Genomic DNA, 26,593 nt, shown 5'->3' with positions numbered 1-26,593 from the left:
GGAGCTAGGGCTTTTCTCTTTGGAGCGGAGGAGGATGAGAGGCGACTTAATAGAGGTTTATAAGATAATGGGGGAGATAGATTAGAGACTATTTTTTCGGGTGGATGTAGCTGTTACAAGGGGGCATAACTATAAGATTCAGGGTGGGAGATATAGGAGGGATGTCCGAGGTAGGTTCTTTACTCAGAGAGTGGTTAGGGTGTGGAATGGACTGCCTGCTGTGATAGTGGAGTCGGGCACTTTAGGAACTTTCACGCGATTATTGGATAGGCACATGGAGCACACCAGAATGACAGTGAGTGGGATAGCTTGATCTTGGTTTCGGACAATGCTCGGCACAACATCGAGGGCCGTAGGGCCTGTCCTGTGCTGTACTGTTCTATGTTCTATGTTGTCAATGCCCTCAGCGATGGTCCTATGTCACTGGGCCAAGATCTGGAGTGCTTCAGCAGTGTCCACCCCGTACCTGGGACATGTCCCTCAGCAAATGGGACATGATGTTGAGGTCTTCAGCATGGTCGTCAAAGACTGAGCCATGCCTTGGACACCACCACTCATGACTCGGGCATCGTGTTCGAGGTTTTTCACTGTGGTCGACAACCTAGCAGTGCTGGCCTGGGTGTCATGCAATGTCGGCACCATCTCCCACATGTGAAATCTTTGGGACACCCCGGTGGTACAGGGTGCCCAGTTTCTCCTCCAAGGTATCCAGAAGTCTGGCCAGGTCTGCCTCCACAAATTGAGGAGCAGGTCTCCATGCTGCCATTTTCCTGGGTTGACTGCCAATGAGTGCTGAGGGACCATGAGGAGGAGGAGAATGTGTGTATGTGTGTGTTAATGTGGAGGAGATTATGTGTGTGTGTTGAGGAGGAGTGCGTGTGTGTGTTGGTGAGGAGGAGAATGTGTGTTGAGGAGGAGGAGAGGGTGTGTGTTGGTGAGGAGGAGAATGTGTGTTGAGGAGGAGGAGAGGGTGTGTGTTGGTGAGGAGGAGAATGTGTGTTGAGGCGGAGGAGAGGGTGTGTGTTGGTGAGGAGGAGAATGTGTGTTGAGGAGGAGGAGAGGGTGTGTGTTGGTGAGGAGGAGAATGTGTGTTGAGGAGGAGGAGAGGGTGTGTGTTGGTGAGGAGGAGAATGTGTGTTGAGGAGGAGGAGAGGGTGTGTGTTGGTGAGGAGGAGAATGTGTGTTGAGGAGGAGGAGAGGGTGTGTGTTGGTGAGGAGGAGAATGTGTGTTGAGGAGGAGGAGAGGGTGTGTGTTGGTGAGGAGGAGAATGTGTGTTGAGGAGGAGGAGAGGGTGTGTGTTGGTGAGGAGGAGAATGTGTGTTGAGGAGGAGGAGAGGGTGTGTGTTGGTGAGGAGGAGAATGTGTGTTGAGGAGGAGGAGAGGGTGTGTGTTGGTGAGGAGGAGAATGTGTGTTGAGGAGGAGGAGAGGGTGTGTGTTGGTGAGGAGGAGAATGTGTGTTGAGGAGGAGGAGAGGGTGTGTGTTGATGAGGAGGAGAATGTGTGTTGAGGAGGAGGAGAGGGTGTGTGTTGGTGAGGAGGAGAATGTGTGTTGAGGAGGAGGAGAGGGTGTGTGTTGATGAGCCGACAAGTGTGTGTGTTGAGGAGCAGGTGAGTGTGTGTTTTGATGAGGAGAAGAGTGTGTGTTTGTGTGTGTGTTGATGAGGAGCAGAGTGTGTGTGTTTTGATGAGGAGAAGAGTGTGTGTTTGTGTGTGTGTTGATGAGGAGCAGAGTGTGTGTGTTTTGATGAGGAGAAGAGTGTGTGTTTGTGTGTGTGTTGATGAGGAGCAGAGTGTGTGTGTTTTGATGAGGAGAAGAGTGTGTGTTTGTGTGTGTGTTGATGAGGAGCAGAGTGTGTGTGTTTTGATGAGGAGAAGAGTGTGTGTTTGTGTGTGTGTTGATGAGGAGCAGAGTGTGTGTGTTTTGATGAGGAGAAGAGTGTGTGTTTGTGTGTGTGTTGATGAGGAGGTGAGTATGTTTTGTCGAAGAGGAGAGTGTGTGACAAGAGCTGGGAGTGGGCAGGCCTCATGAACTCTTCTAGTGGCAAGAGCTGGGAGTGGGCAGGCCACATGAACAGGCCACCAGCTTACACCCTTGGTTTGGGATTTACTCCCATTGTGGCTCTTGGAAATTGTAGGACTCGGCCACTGTCGTGACCATTAAATACAATCCTTGTTTTTTTCTCATTTCTTTCTGAAAAACAGTTTTCTAAATACAGTCTCACAATGGAAAACATTGCATGCTGGTAGTGACATATTGGAAAACTGCAAGTGCGCATCTGTGTTGTGCTGCCAGCATCTAAAGATACTCGGCATCAGAAAATTAACTCTGTTGTGTCTTCCTTGTCCACTGCAGTAAATAAAATACATAAAATCTTTGTGGTGTTGGTTTTGTGGGGCAAGGGGCGGGTATTTGGGTTGCAGAGTGGGATGCGCGACTATACCTAGGATATTCAATGTGCACAGGCTGCATAGTGAGAGCCAAGAAATATGAAACATAAGAAATGTTGAATTAAATTGGATCTTTCATTCTTTACAAAATATCGCTGAAACTGTATATATTAAAGTATTTTTCTTATTCAGAATCTTTTTGAAAAGTTGAATAATGATTCCATCCTCAAGGTTGCCACCAGTGTTATGTGGTTTTGAGTTCATGGTCAGAAAATCATGGACTGCCAGTCCTTGAATTCCAAATGTGTAATTCCTACAAGCCCTACTCTAGAACATAAAACATAGAATATACAGTGCAGACGGAGGCCATGCGGCCCATCGAGTCTGCACCAACCCACTTAAGCCCTCACTTCCACCCTATCCTCCTAACCCAATATCCCCTCCTAACCTTTTTGGACAATAAGGGCAATTTAGCATGGCCAATCCACCTAACTTGCATGTCTTTGGACCGTGGAGGAAACCGGAGCCGGAGGAAACTCACGCAGACATGGGGAGAACGTGCAGATTCCGCACAGACAGTGACCCAGCAGGAATTGAACCTGGGACCATGGTGCTGTGAAGCCACAGTGCTAACCACTATGCTACTGTGCTGTCCACTATGCTACCATGCTGTACTCTACATAAAGAGCTGCATATATTTTCTTTTAGATCTTTATATATGGAGAAATATTTTTCAATGATGTACAGAAAATACAACATAAATGATAAGTGAACAAGGCAGTGCAGTGACAGATACCATGGGTGCAATTCAGCGGCTTCGCGGGCTCTAATTGATGTTATTTAATCTCGTGAGAGGCCTCTCATGAGATTCACGCTTTTGAAACCTCTCACGAGATTCAACGGAATCTCGCGAGGCATCACTATCTAGATCCTGCTTTCGCTGCGTGAGATTCAGGTGTGAATAGTTAATAGCCTTATGGCTCATTTAAATACCTGGGCGTGGGATTCTCCCGGGCACGGGGACACAACCAACCATGCCTCGGAGACCTTGCCAGGGCACCGTTTAATACTGGTCCACACAAACATGGACCAGGGGTAACATTACGGGGGTTTTCATGACTATTGGAGACCCTCAGCTGGTCGGGGACAGGGCAGGGTGACACCAAAACATCTTGGCACTACCAACCTGGCACATTAGTAGTGCAACCTGGACACACTGGAAGTGCCACCTTGGCAACACCAGTGTGCCAAGTTGGCACTTCCAGGGTGCCGAGGGCACTGTTAAGATGCCCGGCTTTCAGTGAAGGGGTTGGATGCGTGGGGGCCTTGTCAGGTAGAGAGGGGATGAAAGGGAGGGTTCCTTGGGGCCTCTCTAAAGTTAGGGGGGTGAGGAGGAGTCTGAAAGGGGTGGGAGGGGAAGATCAAGGCTGCTGGACAAAATGACGTCATGATCTAAGCTCGCCAGCAGGAAATCCCTCTAAGTGCGACCTTGGCAGAGTGAATCTCCTGAGGCCGAAGAAAACGGCAAAGTGCCACTGAATAGAGGGATGTTTTTCACGACGAGAAATACCCTGCTAAACGCGTCATTCAGGAGACATTGACTCAAGTAAAGTGGGGAAGTGCATATTCCACAAGTCCAAAGGGGAGATCAATTAAGGTGTCCCCATGTGTCTCATGAGGGTTATTATATAGCAAATGCTTTCTGGACTTAAAGCGAGTTCCTTGGTCAAATGTTTTAAGAAATTGGATCGCCAAAATTAAGGCGAAATAAACAGCAACTTTTACCTGGATTGTAATGCTTCACTCAGCTTTAGTAGTTGTTTGCAATGCACTAAAAAATGTGGATTACAAGTCTCCAATGAAAAGATTTTACATAAGGAGTAATGCAGAGTCCTTTGTTTCCCTTTATGCACAGTTAAGATATAGCAAGAGGGAAACTGAAAAACGTGTGTTGTAAATCTAAATAAACAGGGATTTGGCAACTTGATTTAAAGTGCCATCTATGAACTAGCCAGGTACTTGCTCCGTTCCCTTCACAAATACAAGCTACTCTCAGCGAGCCACCGAAAAACACTATTTTAAGAAAGAAAAGTTATACTACTTAAGTATTCAAAGTACTTAAATGGGTAATTCTTGAATGCAATCGGTTCTCTTACTTTCCATATTATTTACAGGGATAATTTTCACCTTCAGTGGCAATCTAGCAGAGCAGATTGCCTGTCCGTTATAAAACCCACTTGATTTTCATTTCTAATAATTTACAGATGAACTGACGTGTTTCCATTATCAGTATAGCATTTTGAACTAAAATCAATTATTGCGAAAGTACAAAAAGTAAACTGTGGGCAAAAAAGCTATTTTATACATCAGTATCAATTCTCTCACCAAAACTCTAAAATCAAAAAATCCATGAGTAAACTCACCTTTTAGTCTCACATTGTCTGGACTTCCATCTTGCTGTAACAAAACAAGGAAAAAAATGTTATTTACAGTAAAAGGGTATAGAGCTTTCACATACTGAATTTACTTTTGTGCATGAGAAATGTATATTTAAACCTTACAAGACTCATTGACCAACATTCCTTTCATCGAAACATAGAAAATAGGAGCAGGAGTAAGCAATTCGGCCTTTCCAGTCTGCGTTGTCATTCAATGTGATCAAGGTTGATCCTCTATCACAATGCATGAAAAATAAATCAAAGATTGATCTGCTGATAACCATGACTTAAATCAATCAAGTATAACCTTTATCATTTGATTGGAAGTAAAACCAACTTTTGAATCATGCAGGCAATGACATTTCTTTTAAAGTTGTTTCCCCTTCGAAAACAGATGATGATAGCTGAGAGGTTCATGATTTCAAATTTTAGAACCTCTCAGGAGAAAAAGTTAGAACAGATAAAATAAGTTACATTGGCAGGAATAATATTAAGATCTGAATTATAAAAATAGGACTGAAAAAGAACAGGATCTATGGAATAGAGGTCAGAATAAACTGACACCATGGCGTGAATATTTGGACTCCTAGAGCATAGACTCCTAAACTCCTATTATGCTTCAACGAGTTGTTGATTGGCATAAGGCGCTACTTCCACCCCTCAATTGGGAGGAAATCCCACCATGAAGAGCCGTCACTCATCAGATGGGCCAACAGCTCTACAGTTTCTCTAGGAACAGCACTGCAGTGGCCAGAAGAGGTAATGCACAAAGCCCCCTGAGCCGAAGTCCTGGAAACCGGAGGGGAAAAAGTGTCTGAAGTTTGGGCGGACTCGATACAAGAGGCCTGGGGGTCACAAGGGAGGAGATCAGCGTCTCGGGGGATGGGTCAGGGGGAGAAAGAAGGAAGTCACCGGGCCTTAAGAATAGGCTGCTCCCAGTCAGAAGCGCGATGAGAACTTTGAATTCTGGCACACGTTTAACTTAAAATAGTGCTTTTGGGTTTTAAGTTGGTGCTGCAGAGTTAAACATAGAAAATAGGAGCATAGAATCAGAGAATCATAGCAGGAGGAGGCCATTTGGCCCTTCGAGCCTGCTCCGCTATTCATTATGATCATGGCTGATCATCCAACTAAATAACCTAATCCCACTTTCCCCCATATCCTGACCGGGATTCTCCGCGCATAAATCGCGCTAGACGCGGGGGCGGAGAATGGGGCGTCAGACCTGCGATCGGGTCAGACGCCGGGACGTAAATCTCTGGCGACCGGAGAATCGCGCCAGTCGCACGTGTGCGGTCGACATGGCGCCAGTCGGGGGCCGTTGAGAGAGGCCCCCGCGGTGATTCTCCATGGCCGAGTTCCAGCCGGCGTGGTTCATGTATGGTACCGCTCTGTGTCATGGCTGCGGTGGCCATCCTGGTGGGGGGGATCAGTATCCGGGGGGGGGGGGGGGCTGGCTCCACAACGGCCAGTCCCGCGATCGTTGTGGGGGGTGGAACCGCGCGACATGGCAGACCCGCACAGCGGGCCAGCGCGGACACGCGGCCGGAAGTGCAGGGCCGCATATCGGCAGCCGGAGGTGCGTGGAGCACACTGGCGCCGTGCTGGAGCCCTGTGGGCCATGGAATCACTGGGCCAAGAGGCCCGTTGATGCCTGCGTGAAACACTCCGGCGTCAACACTTAGCCGCCGCTTTGAAGAATCCCGGTCCCTATGTCTAACTTTCTTGAAAACATGCAATGTTTTGGCCTCAACAACTACCTGTGATAATGAGTTCACCAGGTGGACCACTCTCTGGGTGAAGAAATTTCTCCTCATCTCTGTCCTAAATGGTCTACCGCGTATCCTCAGACGCCTGGTTCTCGACACACCCACCACCAAGAACATCATTCCTTCATCTACCCCGTCTATTCCTGTTATTCTTTTTTTTCCAACTAAGGGGCAATTTAGCATGGCCAATCCACCTAGCACAACACAGGGAGAATGAGGCCGACTCGGTGGAGCAGTGCTGCCTCATGGCGCCAAGGGCCTGAGGTCGATTCCGGCCCTGGGGCATTTTCCATGTAGAGTTTGCACATTCTCCCCATGACTGCATGGTTCTCACTCTCGCAACCCAAAAGATGTGCAGAGTAGGTGGATTAGTCACACTAAATTGCCCCTTGATTGGAACAAAAAAAAGAATTGGGTAGTCTAAATTTAATTTAAAAAACACAGGGAGAATGTGCAAATTCCACAGGGAAATCCGGGTCCTCAGCGCCATGAGGCAGCAGTGCTAGCCACTGCTCCAGCGTGCCGCCCCTCTCCAGTTAAAATTTGATAGGTTTCTATGAGATCTTCCCTCATTCTTCTGAATTCCAGCGAATACAATCCTAACTAATTAAATCTCTCCTCATACGTCAGTCCCACCATCCCAGGAATCAGTCTGGTAATCCTTTGCTGCAAACAAAGAACAAAGAACAAAGAAATGTACAGCACAGGAACAGGCCCTTCGGCCCTCCAAGCCCGTGCCGACCATACTGCCCGACTAAACTACAATCTTCTACACTTCCTGGGTCCGTATCCTTCTATTCCCATCCTATTCATATATTTGTCAAGATGCCCCTTAAATGTCCCTATCGTCCCTGCCTCCACTACCTCCTCCGGTAGTGAGTTCCAGGCACCCACTACCCTCTGCGTAAAAAACTTGCCTCGTACATCTACTCTAAACTTTGCCCCTCTCACCTTAAACCTATGCCCCCTAGTAATTGACCTTAATTGACCTTAATTGACCTAATGCAGTCCATTTCGAGCAAGAACATCCTTCCACAGATAAGGAGACCTCAACTGCACATAATATTCCAGGTGTGGCCCCATCAAGGTCTTGTATAATTGCAGCAAGACATCTCTGTACTCGAATCCTCTCGCTATGAAGACCAACATACCATTTGTTTTCTTTACTGCCTACTGTATCTGATGCTTACCTTTAGTGACTGGTGTACCAGGACACTGAGCTCTCATTGCACATTCCCCTCTCCTAATTTATGGCCATTCAGCGAATAGCCTGACTTCTCGGTTTTGCTACCAAGCTGTGGATAACCTCGCATTTCTCCAAATTATACGCATCTGCCATTCATTTGCCCACTCACTCAACTTGAAAATCGCACTGAAGGATCTCTGCAACCTCCTCACAGCTCACCCTCCCACCCAACTTGGTGTCATCTGCAAATTTGGAGATATTACATTTTGTTCCCTCATAGAATCATAGAATTTCCAGTGCAGAAGGAGGCCATTCGGCCCATCGAGTCTGCACCAGCCCTTCCAAAGCGCACCTTACTCAAGCTCACGTATCTACCCTATCCCTGTAACCCCCACTTAACCTTTTTGGACACCAAAGGCAATTTAGCATCGCCAATCCACCTAACCTGCACATCTTTGGACTGTGGGAGGAAAACGGAGCACCCGGAGGAAACCCACGCAGACACGGTGAGAACGTGCAGACTCCGCACAGACAGTGACCCAGCCGGGAATCAAACCTGGGACCCTGGCGCTCTTTCCAAGGACCAGCGCAGACTCGATGGACCAAATAGCCTCCTTCTCCACTATAAATTCTAGGATTCTATAATATGCAGGAATAAAACTATGCCCGGTGTTTGAGGAATTTTATTCCAATATCATTGCTGAGAGAATAATTTCCCTGAAACTGTCAGCAATTCTCAGCAGATCTTCGTCCTTCATGTGGAAGGAGCACATGAACTCCAGCATATCCATCAACCGCATGTACTACATGACAAAGCAGGATGAAATGGCACCAAACTGCATTGATCGCAGCAGAACTTTATAATTTGCGCAATGAGAAACTGAACTGATAATTCAGAGTGTGAATAAAATGGAACGCATTGTTTTAGCACAAACACCGTTGTTGGTGTCCCTTCCAAAAAAAATCTGAATATTCTTCGATTCATTCCCCCTGGGCTTGCTCTACTCGGATAGCAATATCAAAGCAAATTCCTCTCCTACATCTTGAATGATCAGCTCCCGACAACACAATTTGATTCTCAAATCAGAATATTGATAGAAACTTGAAAAGGAATGTTTGCAGGGTAATGGAAATAGAGCAGGGGAGTTGGACTAGAACAAACAAAGAACAAAGAACAAAGAAAGGTACAGCACAGGAACAGGCACTTCAGCCCTCCAAACCTGTGCCGACCATGCTGCCCATCTAAACTAAAATCTTCTCCAATTCCGGGGTCCGTATCCCTCTATTCCCATCCTCTTCATGTATTTGTCAAGATGCCCTTAAATGTCACTATCGTCCCTGCTTCCACCAACTCCTCCGGCAGCGAGTTCCAGGCACCCACTACCTTCTGTGTAAAAACACTTGCCTCGTGCATCTACTCTAAACCTTGCCCCTCGCACCTTAAACCTATGCCCCCTAGTAATTGACCCCTCTACCCTGGGAAACACCCTCTGACTATCCACTGTGTCTATGCCCCTCATAATTTTGTAGACCTCTATCAGGTCGCCGCTCAACCTCAACATGTGAGAACAAACAGAGTTTATTCAACCACTCCTCATAGCTAATGCCCTCCATACTAGGCAACATCCTGGTAAATCTCTTCTGCACCCTCTCTAAAGCCTCCACATCCTTCCGATAGTGTGGCGACCAGAATTGAACACTATACTCCAAGTGTGGCCGAACTAAGGTGCAACATGACTTGCCAATTTTTATATTCAATGCCCAGGCCAATGAAGGCAAGCATGCCGTATGTCTTCTTGACTACCTTCTCCATCTGTGTTGCCCCTTTCAATGACCTGTGGATCTGTACACCTAGATCTCTCTGACTGTCAATACTCTTGAGGGTTCTACCATTCACTGTATATTCCCTCCTGCATTAGACCTTCCAAAATACATTACCTCACATTTGCCGGGATTTACCTCCATCTGTCATCTCTCCGCCCAAGCCTCCAAACGATCTAAATCCTGCTGTATCCTCTGACAGTCCTAATCGCTATCCGCAATTCCACCAACCTTTGTGTCGTCTGCAAACTTACTAATCAGACCAGTTACATTTTCCTCCAAATCATTTATATATACTACAAACAGCAAAGGTCCCAGCACTGATCCCTACGGAACACCACTAGTCACAGCCCTCCAATCAGAAAAGCACCCTTCCATTGCTACTCTCTGCCTTCTATGACCTAGCCAGTTCCGTGGGCAGCACGGTAGCATTGTTCACAGCTCCAGGGTCCCAGGTTCGATTCCGGCTTGGGTCACTGTCTGTGTGGAGTCTGCACATCCTCCCAGTGTGTGCGTGGGTTTCCTCCGGGTGCTCCGTTTTCCTCCCACAGTCCAAAGATGTGCAGGTTAGGTGGATTGGCCATGATAAATTGCCCTTAGTGTCCAAAATTGCCCTTAGTGTTGGGTGGGGTTGCTGGGTTATGGGGATAGGGTGGAAGTGTTGACCTTGGGTAGGGTGCTCTTTCCCGGAGCCAGTGCAGACTCGACGGGCCGAATGGCCTCCTTCTGCACTGTAAATTCTATGACAATCTATGTAGCCATCTTGCCAGCTCACCTCTGGTCCCATGTGACTTCACCTTTTGTAGCATTCTGCCATGAGGGACCTTGTCAAAGGTCTTACTGAAGTCCATATAGGCAACACCCACTGCCCTACCTGCATCAATCATCTTTGTGACCTCCTCGAAAAACTCTATCAAGTTAGTGAGACACGACCTCCCCTTCACAAAACCATGCTGCCTCTCACTAATACGTCCATTTGCTTCCAAATGGGAGTAGATCCTGTCTCGAAGAATTACCTCCAGTAATTTCCCTACCACTGAAGTACGGCTCATCGGCCTGTAGTTCCCTGGATTATCCTTGCTATCCTTCTTAAACAAAGGAACATTGGCTATTCTCCAGTCCTCCAGGACATCACCTGAAGACAGTGAGGATCCAAAGATTTCAGTCAAGGCCTCAGCAATTTTCCCTCTTGCCTCCTTCAGTATTCTGGGGTAGATCCCATCAGGCCCTGGGGACTTATCCACTTTAATATTTTTCAAGACACCCAACACCTCGTCTTTTTGGATCTCAATGTGACCCAGGCTATGTACACACCCTTCGCCAGACTCAACATCCACCAATTCCTTCTCTTTGGTGAATACTGATGCAAAGTATTCATTTCGTACCTCGCCCATTTCCTCTGACTCCACACATAGATTCCCTCGCCTGTCCTTCAGTGGGCCCACCCTTTCCCTGGCTACCCTCTTACGTTTTATGTACGTGTAAAAAGCCTTGGAATTTTCCTTAACCCTATTTGCTAATGACTTTTCGTGACCCCTTTTAGCCCTCCTGACTCCTTCCTTAAGTTCCTTCCTGTTGTGTTGTTATTGCTAGTAACATCAGCTGCCACTTGATGTAGGCTCTGCTGAAAGATGCTCCAGACTCAGAGATAAGTTTAACGTATTTATTGAACGATTAACAATGCTCTTAAATACTCTACTAATCTGCCTCTCTAGTAACTCAATCTATTCTGCTAACTATACATGCTTGCTCTTGACCACATGCTGGGATGTGATGTTGCTGATAATGAACCCTGCCTGGCTCTCTTTATTTCCGCTGGTGGAAGAGGCAGAGCCTGTGTGCCTTGTCCTATTTATATGGGTCGTGTAGTGCCCCCTTGTGGTAATGCCACCTCTGGGTGTCCTGATTACCCATTAGTTGTGTCCTGTTCTAATGACCCATTGGTTGCATGTCATGACATCTCTGGTGCTCCCTCTAGTGGTTACTTAGTTGTAGTCACGGCGTCATGATGTAGACCCATCGGATGAGGTTCAGTTGCTTGCAGGTGTGCTCACCTAGCAGGGACGCCCTGTTTGGCTGAACAATCTCGAAGCGTAGGCTTGTCTGTATGTGTCGGTTGGAAACTGTCAGGTGGTAGGACCCCAGTGCCTTATATGCGTTGCCAGTGTAGTCCTGGAGTTCGCAGGCAGCTGGAAGGAGCTTGGGAGCCTTCTTGATTCTCGTGAAGTCCGATAGTGAGATCAGGTTGGAGGAGGCACCTATGTGCAGATTGAACTGGATGGGGCATTTGTTGACATCCATCACTGCATTCCTTTCATCCTCGAAATCCACGGCAAGGATTGACGGGACTTGCAATGTGCCCGGTGTGGCGTATTCGCACTTCGTGATGATTCCTACTCGGTATGCGTTATCCAGGTAGTCATCGTCTGGATCTGTAGCACTGCCTTGATCAGAATCATGCGTTTGGTGTCGCACACTCCTGATGCCAACGGAGTCGTTCAGTACTCGTTGTATGGCTTCGTTTTCTTCTTGTTCAATGAACAAATCATCTTCTTTGGTTTCGGATTTCTCATTGTGCTCTTCACTTCGGGTGGTGCAAACACCTTGTTCCAGTGTGCTGCGGAGGTTATTTTCAACTGCTGGTAGAAGTTCACGCATTGTTCTGCCTTTCGAGGTGAAAAGATTGTGTTTTGTAGCTTTAAAACTCTTTTGTTCATTTTTCGGACATTTCCCCTTTAAGTGGGCGTCGTCCAGGGCCTCTGGCGTCATGACGCTCGTGACGTAAAGTGTAGGAATGGATTGCGCATGCGCAATCCGAGTTTCCTTTACGTTGCGCTCTTTTTGCAACTGCGCATGCTCGGCTTCTCGTGCACGCGCAAAACACCGGTTTGCGTCTTTTAGGTGAGTGCGCATGTGCGGACTGGTCAGATTGCACACGTGCAAGATGGCTGCCATTCAAAACTGTCATCTTCTTCTGTTTCAACCCTACCTCTGCCTCGTGGTGAGTATTCACGCCATTTTTACTGATTTCGTTCATGTCCACCTTGCAGTGGCTGACGAATTTGTCCAGGATGATCTGGTATTTTATTTTGTCCTGCCCTTCTGAGTATTATAACGAGTTGAAGATCTTGATCGCATGTTCACCCGCAATGGTGAGTAGAAGAGCTATCTTCCGAGCATCGGTCGTGCCATTCCGGTCGGATGCTTCCATGTATAGTTGGAATTTTTGTTTGAACGAATGCCAGCTAGCACTAAGATTACCGGTGGTCCTGAGTTGATGAGGAGCCTGAATCTTGTTCAGCGTGCCTTGATTCTGGTGCTGGTTGTCTCTAACCTTACTGAGTTGAACTAGGGAGATTGAGCAGTCACTCCTGTACCATGTTGTGTTAATGTTATTGCGAGTAACATAACCTGCTACTTGATGTAGGCTTTGCTGAAAGATACTCGAGACTTGGAGATAAGTTTAATGTATTTATTGAACGATTAACAATGCTCTTAAATGAGTTTGACACTCTACTAATTTGCCTCTAGTAACTCAGTCTGTTCTGCTAACTATACAAGCTTACTCTCGACCAGGTGCTAGGGTGTGATGTTGCTGATAATCAACACTGTCCTGCTCTCTTGGTTTCCGCCGGTGGAAGAGGCAGAGCCTGTGTGCCTTGTCCTTTTTATATGGATCGTGTAGTGCCCCCTTGTGGTAATGCCACCTCTGGGTGTCCTGGTTACCCATTGGTTGTGTCCTGTTCTAATGACCCATTGGTTGCGTGTCTGCATGACATGACATCTCTGGTCCTCCCTCTAGTGGTTACTTAGTTGTAGTGTATTTACAATAACCCCTTGTGTGTATACAGTGATGCATATCACTACACTTCCTACTTTCCTTATATTCCACACAGGCTTTGTCTGTTCCCAGCCTTCTAGCGCTGACAAATGCCTCCTTTTTCCTTTTGACGAGGCCTACAATATCTCTCGTTAACCAAGGTTCCCGAAATTTGCCGTATTTATCCTTCTTCCGCACAGGAACATGCCGGTCCTGAATTCCTTTCAACTGACATAGGAAAGCCTCCCACATGTCAGATGTTGATTTACCCTCAAACATCTGCCCCCAGTCTAGGTTCTTTGGTTCCTGCCTAATATTTGGCCTTATAATTAGCCTTCCCCCAATTTAGCACATTCACCCGAGGACCACTCTTATCCTTGTCCACCAGCACTTTAAAACTTACTGAATTGTGGTCACTGTTCCCGAAATGCTCCCCTACTGAAACTTCTACCACCTGGCCGGGCTCATTCCCCAATACCAGGTCCAGTATAGCCCCTTCCCTTGGTGGACTATCTACATATTGTTTTAAGAAGCCCTCCTGGATGCTCCTTACAAACTCTGCCCCGTCCAAGCCCCCTGCACTAAGTGAGTCCCAGTCAATATTGGGGAAGTTAAAGTCTCCCATCACAACAACCCTGTTGCTTTTACTCCTTTCCAAAATCTGTCTACCTATCTGCTCCTCTATTTTCCGCTGGCTGTTGTGTGGCCCCCAACATTGTGACTGCACCCTTCTTATTCCTGATCAATAGGGGCTGGTTTAGCACAGGGCTAAATCGTGGGCTTTGAAAGCAGACCAAGGCTGGCCAGCAGCATGCTTCAATTCCCGTACCAGCCTCCCCGAACAGGCGCCGGAATTTGGCGACGAGGGGATTTTCACAGTAACTTCATTTGAAGCCTACTTGTGACAATAAGCGATTTTCATCTCTACCCATATAGCCTCGCTGCCCTCTGATGTGTCCTCCCGCAGTACAAGACTAATTCTCTTTCACAGAGCCAGCTCAGGCACAATAGGCTGAATGGGCTCTTTCTACACTGAACAATTTGTCAGGTTTTATGAAAAACCCAAGCTTTAAAATTCATCCTTTCTAATTACTAGTCAAACAATTTCAGAAGCCAATTAATGGTTCAGATTCCAGCTTTTAAAAGGGAACCACTTCTCTTGAAAGACTGTCAGTGACAAGGGTGAAATGTATTGATGATATTCTCTGTTCTCAATGAATCACAAACCTTCTTTATTTTGTGCAGGAAAATCAAATTGCAGTCAAGCATGTTCTGGAAAGGTCTGTGACATGATTACCAATATGAACATTGGATAAAAGTCTCCGTAGGAGTAAAGTGTGAATAGCTCAAGTCAGGATATTTCCCAATTCACCTTTGTAAAAAATGCCCAAATATGTGCAGTATTTCAGTCTGGGGTTGGGTGTCAGATACATTTGACTAACCCCAGAAGCAGAGCGTAGCCAACCATGGGTGCAAGGGCATACCAAAGCAGGCTGATTGAAAAGCATGCTTCGGTTCTCTTAGATTTTGTCCCAAATGTTTTGAAAGACAGGATGACATTTGTGACCAATTTAACCTTCCTCCACCTGCCTGCTGACCTAGCTCTGGATGTTCAACTGCACCTTGAGCGATAGTGGAATATGTGGATGCAAAGATTTGGTTCCGGTGAGATTGGGCTGTGGGGGAGGACCTGCACAGCTGAGGTGCCTGGACGGAGAATGACAGTGATATGTAGAACAAGTCACACATAGAACATACAGTGCAGAAGGAGGCCATTCTTCCCATCAGGTCTGCACCGACTCACTTAAGCCCTCACTTCCACCCAATCCCCAATAACCCCTCCTAACCTTTTTGGTCACTAAGGGCAATTTATCATGGCCAATCCATCTAACCTGCATGTCTTTGAACTGTGGGAGGGAGCCGGAGCACCCGGAGGAAACCCACGCAGACACGGGAGAACGTGCAGACTCCGCACAGACAGTGACCCAGCGGGGAATCGAACCTGGGACCCTGGAGCTGTGAAGCCACAGTGCTATCCACTTGTTCTACCGTGCTGCCCACATTGATGGACAAATCAGTTTTACGACAAAGTTCTCGACATAACACATTCGCAGGCTTATCCTCCGTTTCTGTTGAGGAACCAGCGAGGGGTGGTAGTGTGTGTGTGTTTTTTTGTGAAAATTAGCTGATATAACTTTGTATTGGGACCAACATGGAACGGTGATGTGTCCTTGTTGGGTAATGTTTAGTCTGATAGATGGAATGTTACATGGTTGATTTTCAAATCTTTGTTACTGTTGACTTTTAATAAACAAAATATTTTCAATTTTAAGTGACTCCTCGAAGGTATTCATGCTATGTCTCAATGGATGATGAGTTCACTGCATATCCAGCAAACTTTGAAGCCTGACAGTGTGCCTGAACTCCTGGAGCATCAGCACCATTGAGACAGCAATCAAACACTAAAGATCAGGGGCAGAATTCTCCATTCCTGAGGATAAGTGCCGGCACGTATGGAGAATCCGGAGGAGTTTCATGGTGGGAAAATCTGCGTGAACCCCTCACTGATTGAAGTACCGGTGAGGGGCTAGCACCGGCGCCACGTGAAACACCCGCGGATCGCGCGGAACACGTATGGAGAATCGGCGGGTCCCAGGTCGCACATGCTTAGGGCTGACGGCCGGAAAACATATCCAAATTCCAAAACCTAGGACTTCACTCCTCCCTCTGCAATTGGATCCTCGACTTCCTGATCCATAGACCACAATCAAGGATAAACAACAATATCTCCTCCATGATAGTCCTCAATACCGGGGTCCTGCAAGGTTGCGTACTTAGCCCCCTACCATACTCATTATACACACATGACTATGTGGCAAAAATTGGCTCCATCTACACATTTGCTGATGAATTGACCGTCAGATGTAATAATTTTTTAAAAAATTTAGAGTACCCAATTATTTTTTGTTTCCAATTAAGGGGCAATTTAGCATGGCCAATCCAACTAACCTGCACATCTTTGGGTTGTGGGGGCGAAACTCACAAAGACACAGGGAGAATGTGCAGATCTAAGAATAATAATCTTTATTAGTGTCACAAGTTGGCTTACATTAACACTGCAATAAAGTTCCTGTGAAAATCCTCTAATCGCCACACTACGGTGTCTGTTCAAGTACACTGAGGGAGAATTCAGAATGTCTAATTCACCCAAGAAGCAGATCTTTCGTGACTTGTGGGAGGAAACCCACGCAGACACGGGAAGAACGGGAAGATTCCGCACAGACTGACCCAAACCGGGAATCGAACCCGTTTCCCTGGTGCTGTGAAGCAACCGTGCTAACCATTATGCTACCCAATTAACCCAATTAACAGCAATGAATCGGAGTACAGGAGGGAGATAGAGAACCTAGTGGCATGGTGCCATGACAAAAATCTCTCACTCAATGTCAGCAAAAGTAAGGAGCTGGTCATTCACTTCAGGAAGCGAAATATCGTACCCTGTCTGCACCCATGTCTGCATCAATGGTACCGAGTTGGAGCTGGTTGACAACTTCAAATTTCTCGATGTGCACATCACCAACAATCTGTTTTGGTCCACGCATGCTGACGCTACAACCAAGAAAGCACAATAGTGCTCATACCTCCTCAGGAAACTGAAGAAATTCGGCAGGTCCCCATTGACTCTTATCAATTTTTACAGTTACACCATAGAAAGCACCCTGTCTGGCTGCATCACAGCCTGGTATGACAACTGCTTGGCCGAAGACTGTAAGAATCTACAGAGAGTCGTGAACACAACCCAGTCCATCACGCGAACCCACTTCCCAACCATTGACTGTCTACACGTTTCACTGCCTTGGGAAAATGGACAGCATAATCAAAGACCCCTCTCACCCGGGTTATTCCCTCTTCCAACCTCTTCCATTGGGCAGGAGATACAAAAGTCTGAGAACACACACGAACAGATTCAAAAACAGCTTCTTCCCCACTGTTGCCAGACTCCTGGACCCTCTTATGGACTGAACTTATCATTCCATTCATCTTCTCTACTGAGTAGTACTACACTCCCAGTGCTTCACACAATGTCTATGCCTAGGCTTTACATTGTGTATCTGTCATATATCCTATGATTTTCATGTATTGATAATCTGTCTGGACTGTATGCAGAACAATACTTTTCACTACACCTCAGCACCCATGACAATAAATCCAAATCCAAATGTCCGGGCATCCAACTACATCAACTTCCAGCTGGACCAGGCCCACCAAGATGCTCGGGATGCTGAATTTGCTGCCATCGCTGGGATCCCTCAGGTCCAGGGAGCGACCGATGGCATGCTTGTCACCTTGCGAACACCGGGCATCAGGGAGTGCCCGATATAAACAGCAAGTGATTCCACTCCCTGGATGTTCAGATTGTATGTGATCACTGCCTCTGAATTATGCACGTGTGTTCCTGCTACCCAGGGAGCGTGCATGACAGCTACATCCTTTGTGATCCCTGATATCTTTGAGGAACACTCCAGGATGACGGGTTGGCTTGCCTTTCATCCACAGCGTCGAGAAGCCTGACCAGGTCGGCACCCCAAAATGAAGAGCAGGTCAGTGCACTGCCATGCTTGTGTGTTGCCTTGGAGTGAGTGTTGAGGGAGCGTTAAAAAGTAGCTCCCCTTTGTTAGCGGTGAGTTGTTGAGGTGTCAGTCCGGCAAATCAGATAAAGGCTCATTTTTTGCATTAAGTGCCGTTGAATATGGGCCGATCTCACCAACACGGCCGTCGCGAATCATCCACTCAAACACGTCCAAAATAAGATTTGAATTTTTTCCATTGCATCATGCCCAACAATTTATATTACATGAGAAGATGGTGCTGGTTGGTTGTAAAATTGACTTTTTTGGTAAAGACGTAACCATGGAGAATGCACCAGGGAAGGATTAACTGCTAAACTTTTATTTAAAATCAAACCAGGCAAGATGACATTGGCAGGGCATGGTGTGTCAAAATTTGAGCAACTTGTGAAGCTAGCCGTTAGATGCTGCTATTATTCAGGAGCAACATGAGCATTCTCCAATAACAGGATGCTGCTGTGAAGACAAAAAGACTTTCTAACATACCGTGAGTAATGTGATACATGAATCTCAGTGCTGCTGTGATGCCGGGTATGTAGGCTACACGTCCCAATAGATTGTAGATTGTATCAAACAGCACATCTCTTCAGCTGTTTGCTAACAATGCTCAATCACTCCATGCTTGCAAAACTCAGAACATAGTGCCCAACATTCAATCTGTTTCATAATTGTACAACATTCACAAAACAATCCCAATTGTGCTAAGAATTACACAAACAACTCTCAACACTATTTCCTGGAATATTGTCAGGGCTTGAAAATTGCAGCTATGAGGAGAGGTTGGGCAGTCTAGGGTTCTTTTCCATAGAGCAGAGGAGGCTAAGGGTGACCCAATTGAAACGTATGAAATTATGAGGTGGTTCGATCGGGTAGAAAGGAAAGACATGTTTTCCAAGCTGAGGGGTCAATTATCAGAGGCCATAGATTTAAGGTGATTGGTAGAAGGATTAGACCATAAGACCACAAGACAAAGGAGCAGAATTATTACACTCGGCCCATCAAGTCTGCTCCGCCATTCAATCATGGCTGGTATTTTCTCATCCCCATTCTCCTGCCTTCTCCTCAGAACATAAGAACATAAGAACTAGGAGCAGGAGTAGGCCACCTGGCCCCTCAAGCCCTGCTCCGCCATTCAATGAGATCATGGCTGATCACTTTCCGGCCCAAACACCACAACCCTTAATCCGATTATTCTTCAAAAAACTATCTTTATCTTCAAAACATTTAATGAAGGAGCCTCAATTACTTCACTGGGCAAGGAATTCCATGGATTCACAACCCTTTGGGTGAAGAAGTTCCTCCTAAACTCAGTCTTAAATCTACTTCCCCTTATTTTGAGGCTGTGTCCCCTAGTTCTGCTTTCACCCGCCAGTGGAAACAACCTGCCCGCATCTATCCTATCTATTCCCTTCATAATTTTAGATGTTTCGAGAAAGATCCCCCCTCATCCTTCTAAATTTCAACGAGTACAGTCCCAGTCTAATCAACCTCTGCTCGTAATCCAACCCCTTCAGCTCTGGGATTAACCTAGTGAATCTCCTCGGCACACTCTCCAGCGCCAGTACGTCCTTTCTCAGGTAAGGAGACCAAAACTGAACACAATACTCCAGGTGTGGCCTCACTAACACCTTATACAATTGCAGCATAATCTCCCTAGTCTTAAACTCCATCCCTCTAGCAGTGATGGACAAAATTCCATTTGCTTTCTTAATCACCTGTTGCACCTGTAAACCAACTTTTTGCGACTCATGCACTAACACACCCAAGTCTCTCTGCACAGCAGCATGTTTTAATATTTTATCATTTAAATAATAATCCCTTTGGCTGTTATTCCTACCAAAATGGAAAACCTCACATTTGTCAACATTGTATTCCATCTGCCAGACCCTAGCCCATTCACTTAACCTATCCAAATCCCTCTTCAGACTTCCAGTATCCTCTGCACTTTGTGCTTTACCACTCATCTTAGTGTCGTCTGCAAACTTGGACACATTGCCCTTGGTCCCCAACGCCAAATCATCTATGTAAATTGTGAACAATTGTGGACCCAACACTGATCCCTGAGGGATACCACGAGCTACTGATTGCCAACCAGAGAAACACCCATTAATCCCCACTCTTTGCTTTCTATTAATTAACCAATCCTCTATCCATGCTACTACTTTACCCTTAATGCCATGCATCTTTATCTCATGCAGCAACCTTTTGTGTGGAACCTTGTCAAAGGCTTTCTGGAAATCCAGATATACCACATCCATTGGCTCCCCGTTATCTACCACACTGGTAATGTCCTCAAAAAATTCCACTAAATTAGTTAAACACGACCTGCCCTTTATGAACCCATGCTGCGTCTGCCCAATGGGACAATTTCCATCCAGATGCCTCACTATTTCTTCCTTGAGCATTCTATCAGGGCCAGGAGACTTGTGTACCTTTAGCCCCATTAGCTTGCCCATCACTACCTCCTTAGTGATAACAATCATCTCAAGGTCCTCTCCTGTCATAGCCTCATTTCTAACAGACACTGGCATGTTATTTGTGTCTTCCACTGTGAAGACCAATCCAAAAAACCTGTTCAGTTCCTCAGCCATTTCCTCATCTCCCACTATTAAATCTCCCTTCTCATCCGCTAAAGGACAATATTTACCTGAGCCATTCTTTTTTGTTTTATATATTTGTAGAAACTTTGTTTTTATATTCTGAGCAAGTCTACTCTCATAATCTATTTTACTCTTCTTTATAGCTTTTTTAGTAGCTTTCTGTTGCCCCCTAACGATTTCCCAGTCCCCTAGTCTCCCACTAAGCTTTGCCACTTTGTATGCTTTTTCCTTCAATTTGATACTCTCCTTTATTCCTTAGATATCCACGGTCGATTTCCCCTCTTTCTACCGTCCTTCCTTTTTGTTGGTATAAACCTGTGCTGAGCACTGTGAAAAATTGCTTGGAAGGTTCTCCACTGTTCCTCAACTGTTTCACCATAAAGTCTTTGCTCCCAGTCTACCTTAGCTAGTTCTTCTCTCATCCCATTGTAATCTCCTTTGTTTAAGCACAAAACACTAGTGTTTGATTTTACCTTATTACCCTTGTAGCCACGTAAAATGGCTGCGTTCCGATTAATCTGGCCAAAACCCAGTTTAAAATGGCTAACCCGAAAGACTGCTGGGAAAAGCAGCTAAGAAGACACAAGCAGGCAGCTGCAGACAGTATTGCATATTCGGCTCTGGGAAGTTAGCCCAGATCGATACTCAGGGCTATCAACAGCCTATCAACCCAGGTATTTGCAGTTGCATTCAGGACTGTTTGCAGCCCATCTATTCAGACATCTGCAGTTAAATCGGCTATCCCCGGGAACAATTGCAACATATTAGCAATTGAATACCGGGCCAGACCTGTCGGCGCCTGCAGTGGCCGAAACAAAGACAGGTGAGCGACCACCCCCCGATCGAGGAATCGCCTCACCATTGGACACATCGACCCCAGAGATTGGGGACAGATCCAATCACTTGGGACTCAGGGTCAAGGGCCGCCCCGGGAGACGGGACGCCCCTGGGCCCTATAAAAGTGAGGGTCCAAGTTCAGATCTCTCTCTCTCTCCTCTTCGCCTGCTCGAGACCTTCGCAAGAACAGCAACCGGCAACTGTAAGTTTGAATCCAGCGATCGCTATCCGGTAGAGACACCTAGCCACCGACCTGTAGCAGCCTTTTGAATCCCGCGGGCCAGATCTGATTGGACAAGCCATTCGTTTCCCTGACCTGGTGGGCTCTTCCTAAGTTAAGTATTGGCCAGTAGTGATAGGTTTATTATATAGAAAGTAGTATTCGGGTATTAATATTGCTTGTTGTATATAATAAATGACCGTTGTTTTAATCCTTACTAAGCGGTGTGCTGTATTATTAATCATAACCTGAACTTGAACCACGTGGCGGTATCATAAAGATGCCTGGCGACTCATGAGCAAAGGTGACGTAATCAGAGCCAATAGACTAAGGCTAAAAAGAGCAACACCCTCCATCTGTATTTTAAATTCCATCATATTGTGATCGCTACTTCCGAGAGGATCCCTAACTATGAGATCATTAATCAATCCTGTCTCATTACGCAGGACCAGATCTAGGACTGCTTGTTCCCTCGTAGGTTCCATTACATATTGTTCTAGGAAACTATCGCGGATACATTCTATAAACTCCTCCTCAATGCTACCTTGACCGACCTGGTTAAACCAATCGACATGTAGATTAAAATCCCCCATGATAACTGCTGTACCATTTCTACATGCATCAGTTATTTCTTTGTTTAATGCCTGCCCCACCATAATGTTACTATTTGGTGGCCTATAGACTACTAGTTTCGGGAGCCGTTCGGAGGAGGAGGAGTCTCTGTCAGAAGGAGAACCTGAGAACATCTAAGACACTCAGAAGGTAAGAAGGTAAGTAAGTGATTTTTACTCATTTTTACTTTTATACCTTTTTCAAATTGTGTGTGTCGGGGGAAACAGAAAAGCTGTGACCTGAGTGGCTGGTTGGGAATCTACACTAAATTAAAAAAATTAAGCATTGGTAACTAATTAAACATAATTACTTAATTATAATTTAGAGGGGTACCTATGACAGAGATCAGAGAGTACTATATTTAGCTATCGCATTTATATTAGAAATCTAGTGCTAGGAAACAGATAGTTAACAGTAACTTTAAAAAAAAATATATATATATATATATATTTTTTAAATTTAAACTTTTAATTTGAATTAATTGACGCAATGTCAGTTAGAGGGGTGCAGTGCTCTGACTGTGAGATGTGGCAGGTCCGGGAGGCTTCCAGCGTCCGGGTTGGCTTCAACTGCAGAAAGTGCACCCAACTGGAGCTCCTCACAGACCGCATGGTTCGGTTGGAGCAGCAATTGGATGCACTTAGGAGCATGCAGGTGGCGGAAAGCGTCACAGATCGCAGTTACATAAATGTGGTCACACCCAAGGTGCAGGCAGAGAAATGGGTGACCACCAGAAAGGGCAGGCAGTCAGTGCAGGAATCCCCTGTGGTTGTCCCCCTCTCAAACAGGTATACCCCTTTGGATACTGTCGGGGGGATCGCCTATCAGGGGAAAACAGCAGCAGCCAGAGCAGTGGCACCATGGCTGGCTCTGATGTTCAGAAGGGAGGGTCAAAGCGCAGAAGAGCAAAAGTAATAGGGGACTCTATAGTCAGGGGCACAGATAGGCGCTTCTGTGGACGTGAAAGAGACTCCAGGATGGTATGTTGCCTCCCTGGTGCCAAGGTCCATGATGTCTCCGAACAGGTAGAGGGCATCCTGAAGGGGGAGGGCAAACAGGCAGAGGTCATTGTACATATTGGTACTAACGACATAGGCAGGAATGGGCATGAGGTCCTGCAGCAGGAGTTCAGGGAGCTAGGCAGAAAGTTAAAAGACAGGACCTCTAGGGTTGTAATCTCGGGATTACTCCCTGTGCCACGTGCCAGTGAGGCTAGAAATAGGAAGATAAAGCAGCTAAACACGTGGCTAAACAGCTGGTGTAGGAGGGTGGGTTTCCATTATCTGGACCACTGGGTGCTCTTCCGGGGCAGGTGTGACCTATATAAGGACGGGTTGCATTTAAACTGGAGAGGCATAAATATCCTGGCCACGAGGTTTGCTAGTGTCACACGGGAGGGTTTAAACTAGTATGGCAGGGGGGTGGGCACGGGAGCAATAGGTCAGAAGGTGAGAGCATTGAGGGAGAACTAGGGAATAGGGATAGTGGGGCTCTGAGGCAGAGCAGACAGGGAGAAGTTGCTGAACACAGCGGGTCTGGTGGCCTGACGTGCATATGTTTTAATGCAAGAAGTATTACGGGTAAGGCAGATGAACTTAGAGCTTGGAACTATGATGTTGTTGCCATTACAGAGACCTGGTTGAGGGAAGGGCAGGATTGGCAGCTAAACGTTCCAGGATTTAGATGTTTCAGGCGGGATAGAGGGGGATGTAAAAGGGGTGGCGGAGTTGCGCTACTGGTTAGGGAGAATATCACAGCTGTACTGCGGGAGGACACCTCAGAGGGCAGTGAGGCTATATGGGTAGAGATCAGAAATAAGAAGAGTGCAGTCACAATGTTGGGGGTTTACTACAGGCCTCCCAACAGCCAGCGGGAGATAGAGGAGCAGATAGGTAGACAGATTTTGGAAAAGAGTAAAAACAACAGGGTAGTGGAGATGGGAGACTTCAACTTCCCCAATATTGACTGGGACTCACTTAGTGCCAGGGGCTTAGACGGGGCGGAGTTTGTAAGGAGCATCCAGGAGGGCTTCTTGAAACAATATGTGGACAGTCCAACTAGGGAAGGGGCGGTACTGGACCTGGTATTGGGGAATGAGCCCGGCCAGGTGGTAGATGTTTCAGTAGGGGAGCATTTCGGGAACAGTGACCACAATTCAGTAAGTTTTAAAGTGCTGGTGGACAAGGATAAGAGTGGTCCTAGGATGAATGTGCTAAATTGGGGGAAGGCTAATTATAACAATATTAGGCGGGAACTGAAGAACATAGATTGGGGGCGGATGTTTGAGGGCAAATCAACATCTGACATGTGGGAGGCTTTCAAGTGTCAGTTGAAAGGAATTCAGGACCGGCATGTTCCTGTGAGGAAGAAGAATAAATACGGCAATTTTCGGGAACCTTGGATAACGAGAGATATTGTAGGCCTCATCAAAAAGAAAAAGGAGGCATTTGTCAGGGCTAAAAGACTGGGAACAGACGAAGCCTGTGTGGAATATAAGGAAAGTAGGAAGGAACTTAAGCAAGGAGTCAGGAGGGCTAGAAGGGGTCACGAAAAGTCATTGGCAAATAGGGTTAAGGAAAATCCCAAGGCTTTTTACACGTACATAAAAAGCAAGAGGGTAGCCAGGGAAAGGGTTGGCCCACTGAAGGATAGGCAAGGGAATCTATGTGTTGAGCCAGAGGAAACGGGCGAGGTACTAAAGGAATACTTTGTATTAGTATTCACCAAAGAGAAGAAATTGGTAGATGTTGAGTCTGGAGAAGGGTGTGTAGATAGCCTGGGTCACATTGAGATCCAAAAGGACAAGGTGTTGGTTGTCTTAAAAAATATTAAGGTAGATAAGTCCCCAGGGCCTGATGGGGTCCAACCCAGAATACTGAAGGAGGCTGGAGAGGAAATTGCTGAGGCCTTGACAGAAATCTTTGGATCCTCACTCTCTTCAGGTGATGTCCCGGAGGACTGGAGAATAGCCAATGTTGTTCCTCTGTTTAAGAAGGGTAGCAAGGATAATCCCGGGAACTACAGGCCGGTGAGCCTTACTTCAGTGGTAGGGAAATTACTGGAGAGAATTCTTCGAGACAGGATCTACTCCTATTTGGAAGCAAATGGACGTATTAGTGAGAGGCAGCATGGTTTTGTGAAGGGGAGGTCGTGTCTCACTAACTTGATAGAGTTTTTCGAGGAGGTCACTAAGATGATTGATGCAGGTAGGGCAGTGGATGTTGTCTATATGGACTTCAGTAAGGCCTTTGAAAAGGCACGGAGATGGGTTGAAGTGTGTATACTTCAACGCAAGAAGCATCAGGAATCAGGTGGGTGAACTTAAGGCATGGATCGGTACTTGGGACTACGATGTGGTGGCCATCACGGAAACTTGGATAGAAGAGGGGCAGAAATGGTTGTTGGAGGTCCCTGGTTATAGATGTTTCAATAAGATTCGGGAGGGTGGTAAAAGAGGTGGGGGGGTGGCATTATTAATTAGAGATAGTATAACAGCTGCAGAAAGGCAGTTCGAGGAGTATCACCCTATTGAGGTAGTATGGGTTGAAGTCAGAAATAGGAAAGGAGCAGTCACCTTGTTAGGAGTTTTCTATAGTAGCAGAGATGTGGAGGAACAGATTGGGAAACAGATTTTGGAAAGGTGCAGAAGTCATAGGGTAGTAGTCATGGGCGACTTTAACTTCCCAAATATTGAGTGGAAACTCTTTAGATCAAATAGTTTGGATGGGGTGGTGTTTGTGCAGTGTGCCCAGGAAGCTTTTCTAACACAGTATGTAGATTGTCCGACCAGAGGAGGGGCAATATTGGATTTAGTACTTGGTAATGAACCAGGGCAAGTGATAGATTTGTTAGTGGGGGAGCATTCTGGAGATAGTGACCACAATTCTGTGACTTTCACTTTAGTAATGGAGAGGGATAGGTACGTGCAACAGGGCAAGGTTTACAATTGGGGGAAGGGTAAATACGATGTTGTCAGACAAGAATTGATGTGCATAAGTTGGGAACATAGGCTGGCAGGGAAGGACACAAGTGAAATGTGGAACTTGTTCAAGGAACAGGTGCTACGTGTCCTTGATATGTATGTCCCGGTCAGGCAGGGAAGAGATGGTCGAGTGAGGGAACCATGGTTGACAAGAGAGGTTCAATGTCTTGTTAAGAGGAAAAAGGAGACTTATGTAAGGCTGAGGAAACAAGGTTCAGACAGGGCATTGGAGGGATACAAGATAGCCAGGAGGGAACTGAAGAAAGGGATTAGGAGAGCGAAAGGGGCGA

The 26,593-nt window shown here is 46.4% G+C and overlaps 1 protein-coding gene across 5 annotated transcripts in view; it reads right to left on the bottom strand.

The window, feature by feature from the left end:
- Positions 1 to 26,593, bottom strand: part of fstl5 (follistatin-like 5) — a 1,269,795-nt gene that overhangs the window by 1,123,300 nt on the left and 119,902 nt on the right. For all 5 annotated transcript variants that reach the window (XM_072496156.1, XM_072496159.1, XM_072496157.1 and 2 more), the window contains exon 3: positions 4,814 to 4,847. In XM_072496156.1, the coding sequence (XP_072352257.1) occupies positions 4,814 to 4,847 (34 nt within the window). The remainder of the gene's footprint in view (positions 1 to 4,813; positions 4,848 to 26,593) is intronic.

This window comes from Scyliorhinus torazame, chromosome 3, assembly GCF_047496885.1.
Source record: "Scyliorhinus torazame isolate Kashiwa2021f chromosome 3, sScyTor2.1, whole genome shotgun sequence".
Classification (NCBI taxonomy): domain Eukaryota; kingdom Metazoa; phylum Chordata; class Chondrichthyes; order Carcharhiniformes; family Scyliorhinidae; genus Scyliorhinus; species Scyliorhinus torazame.
This window is presented reverse-complemented; position numbering and strand designations above follow the sequence as displayed.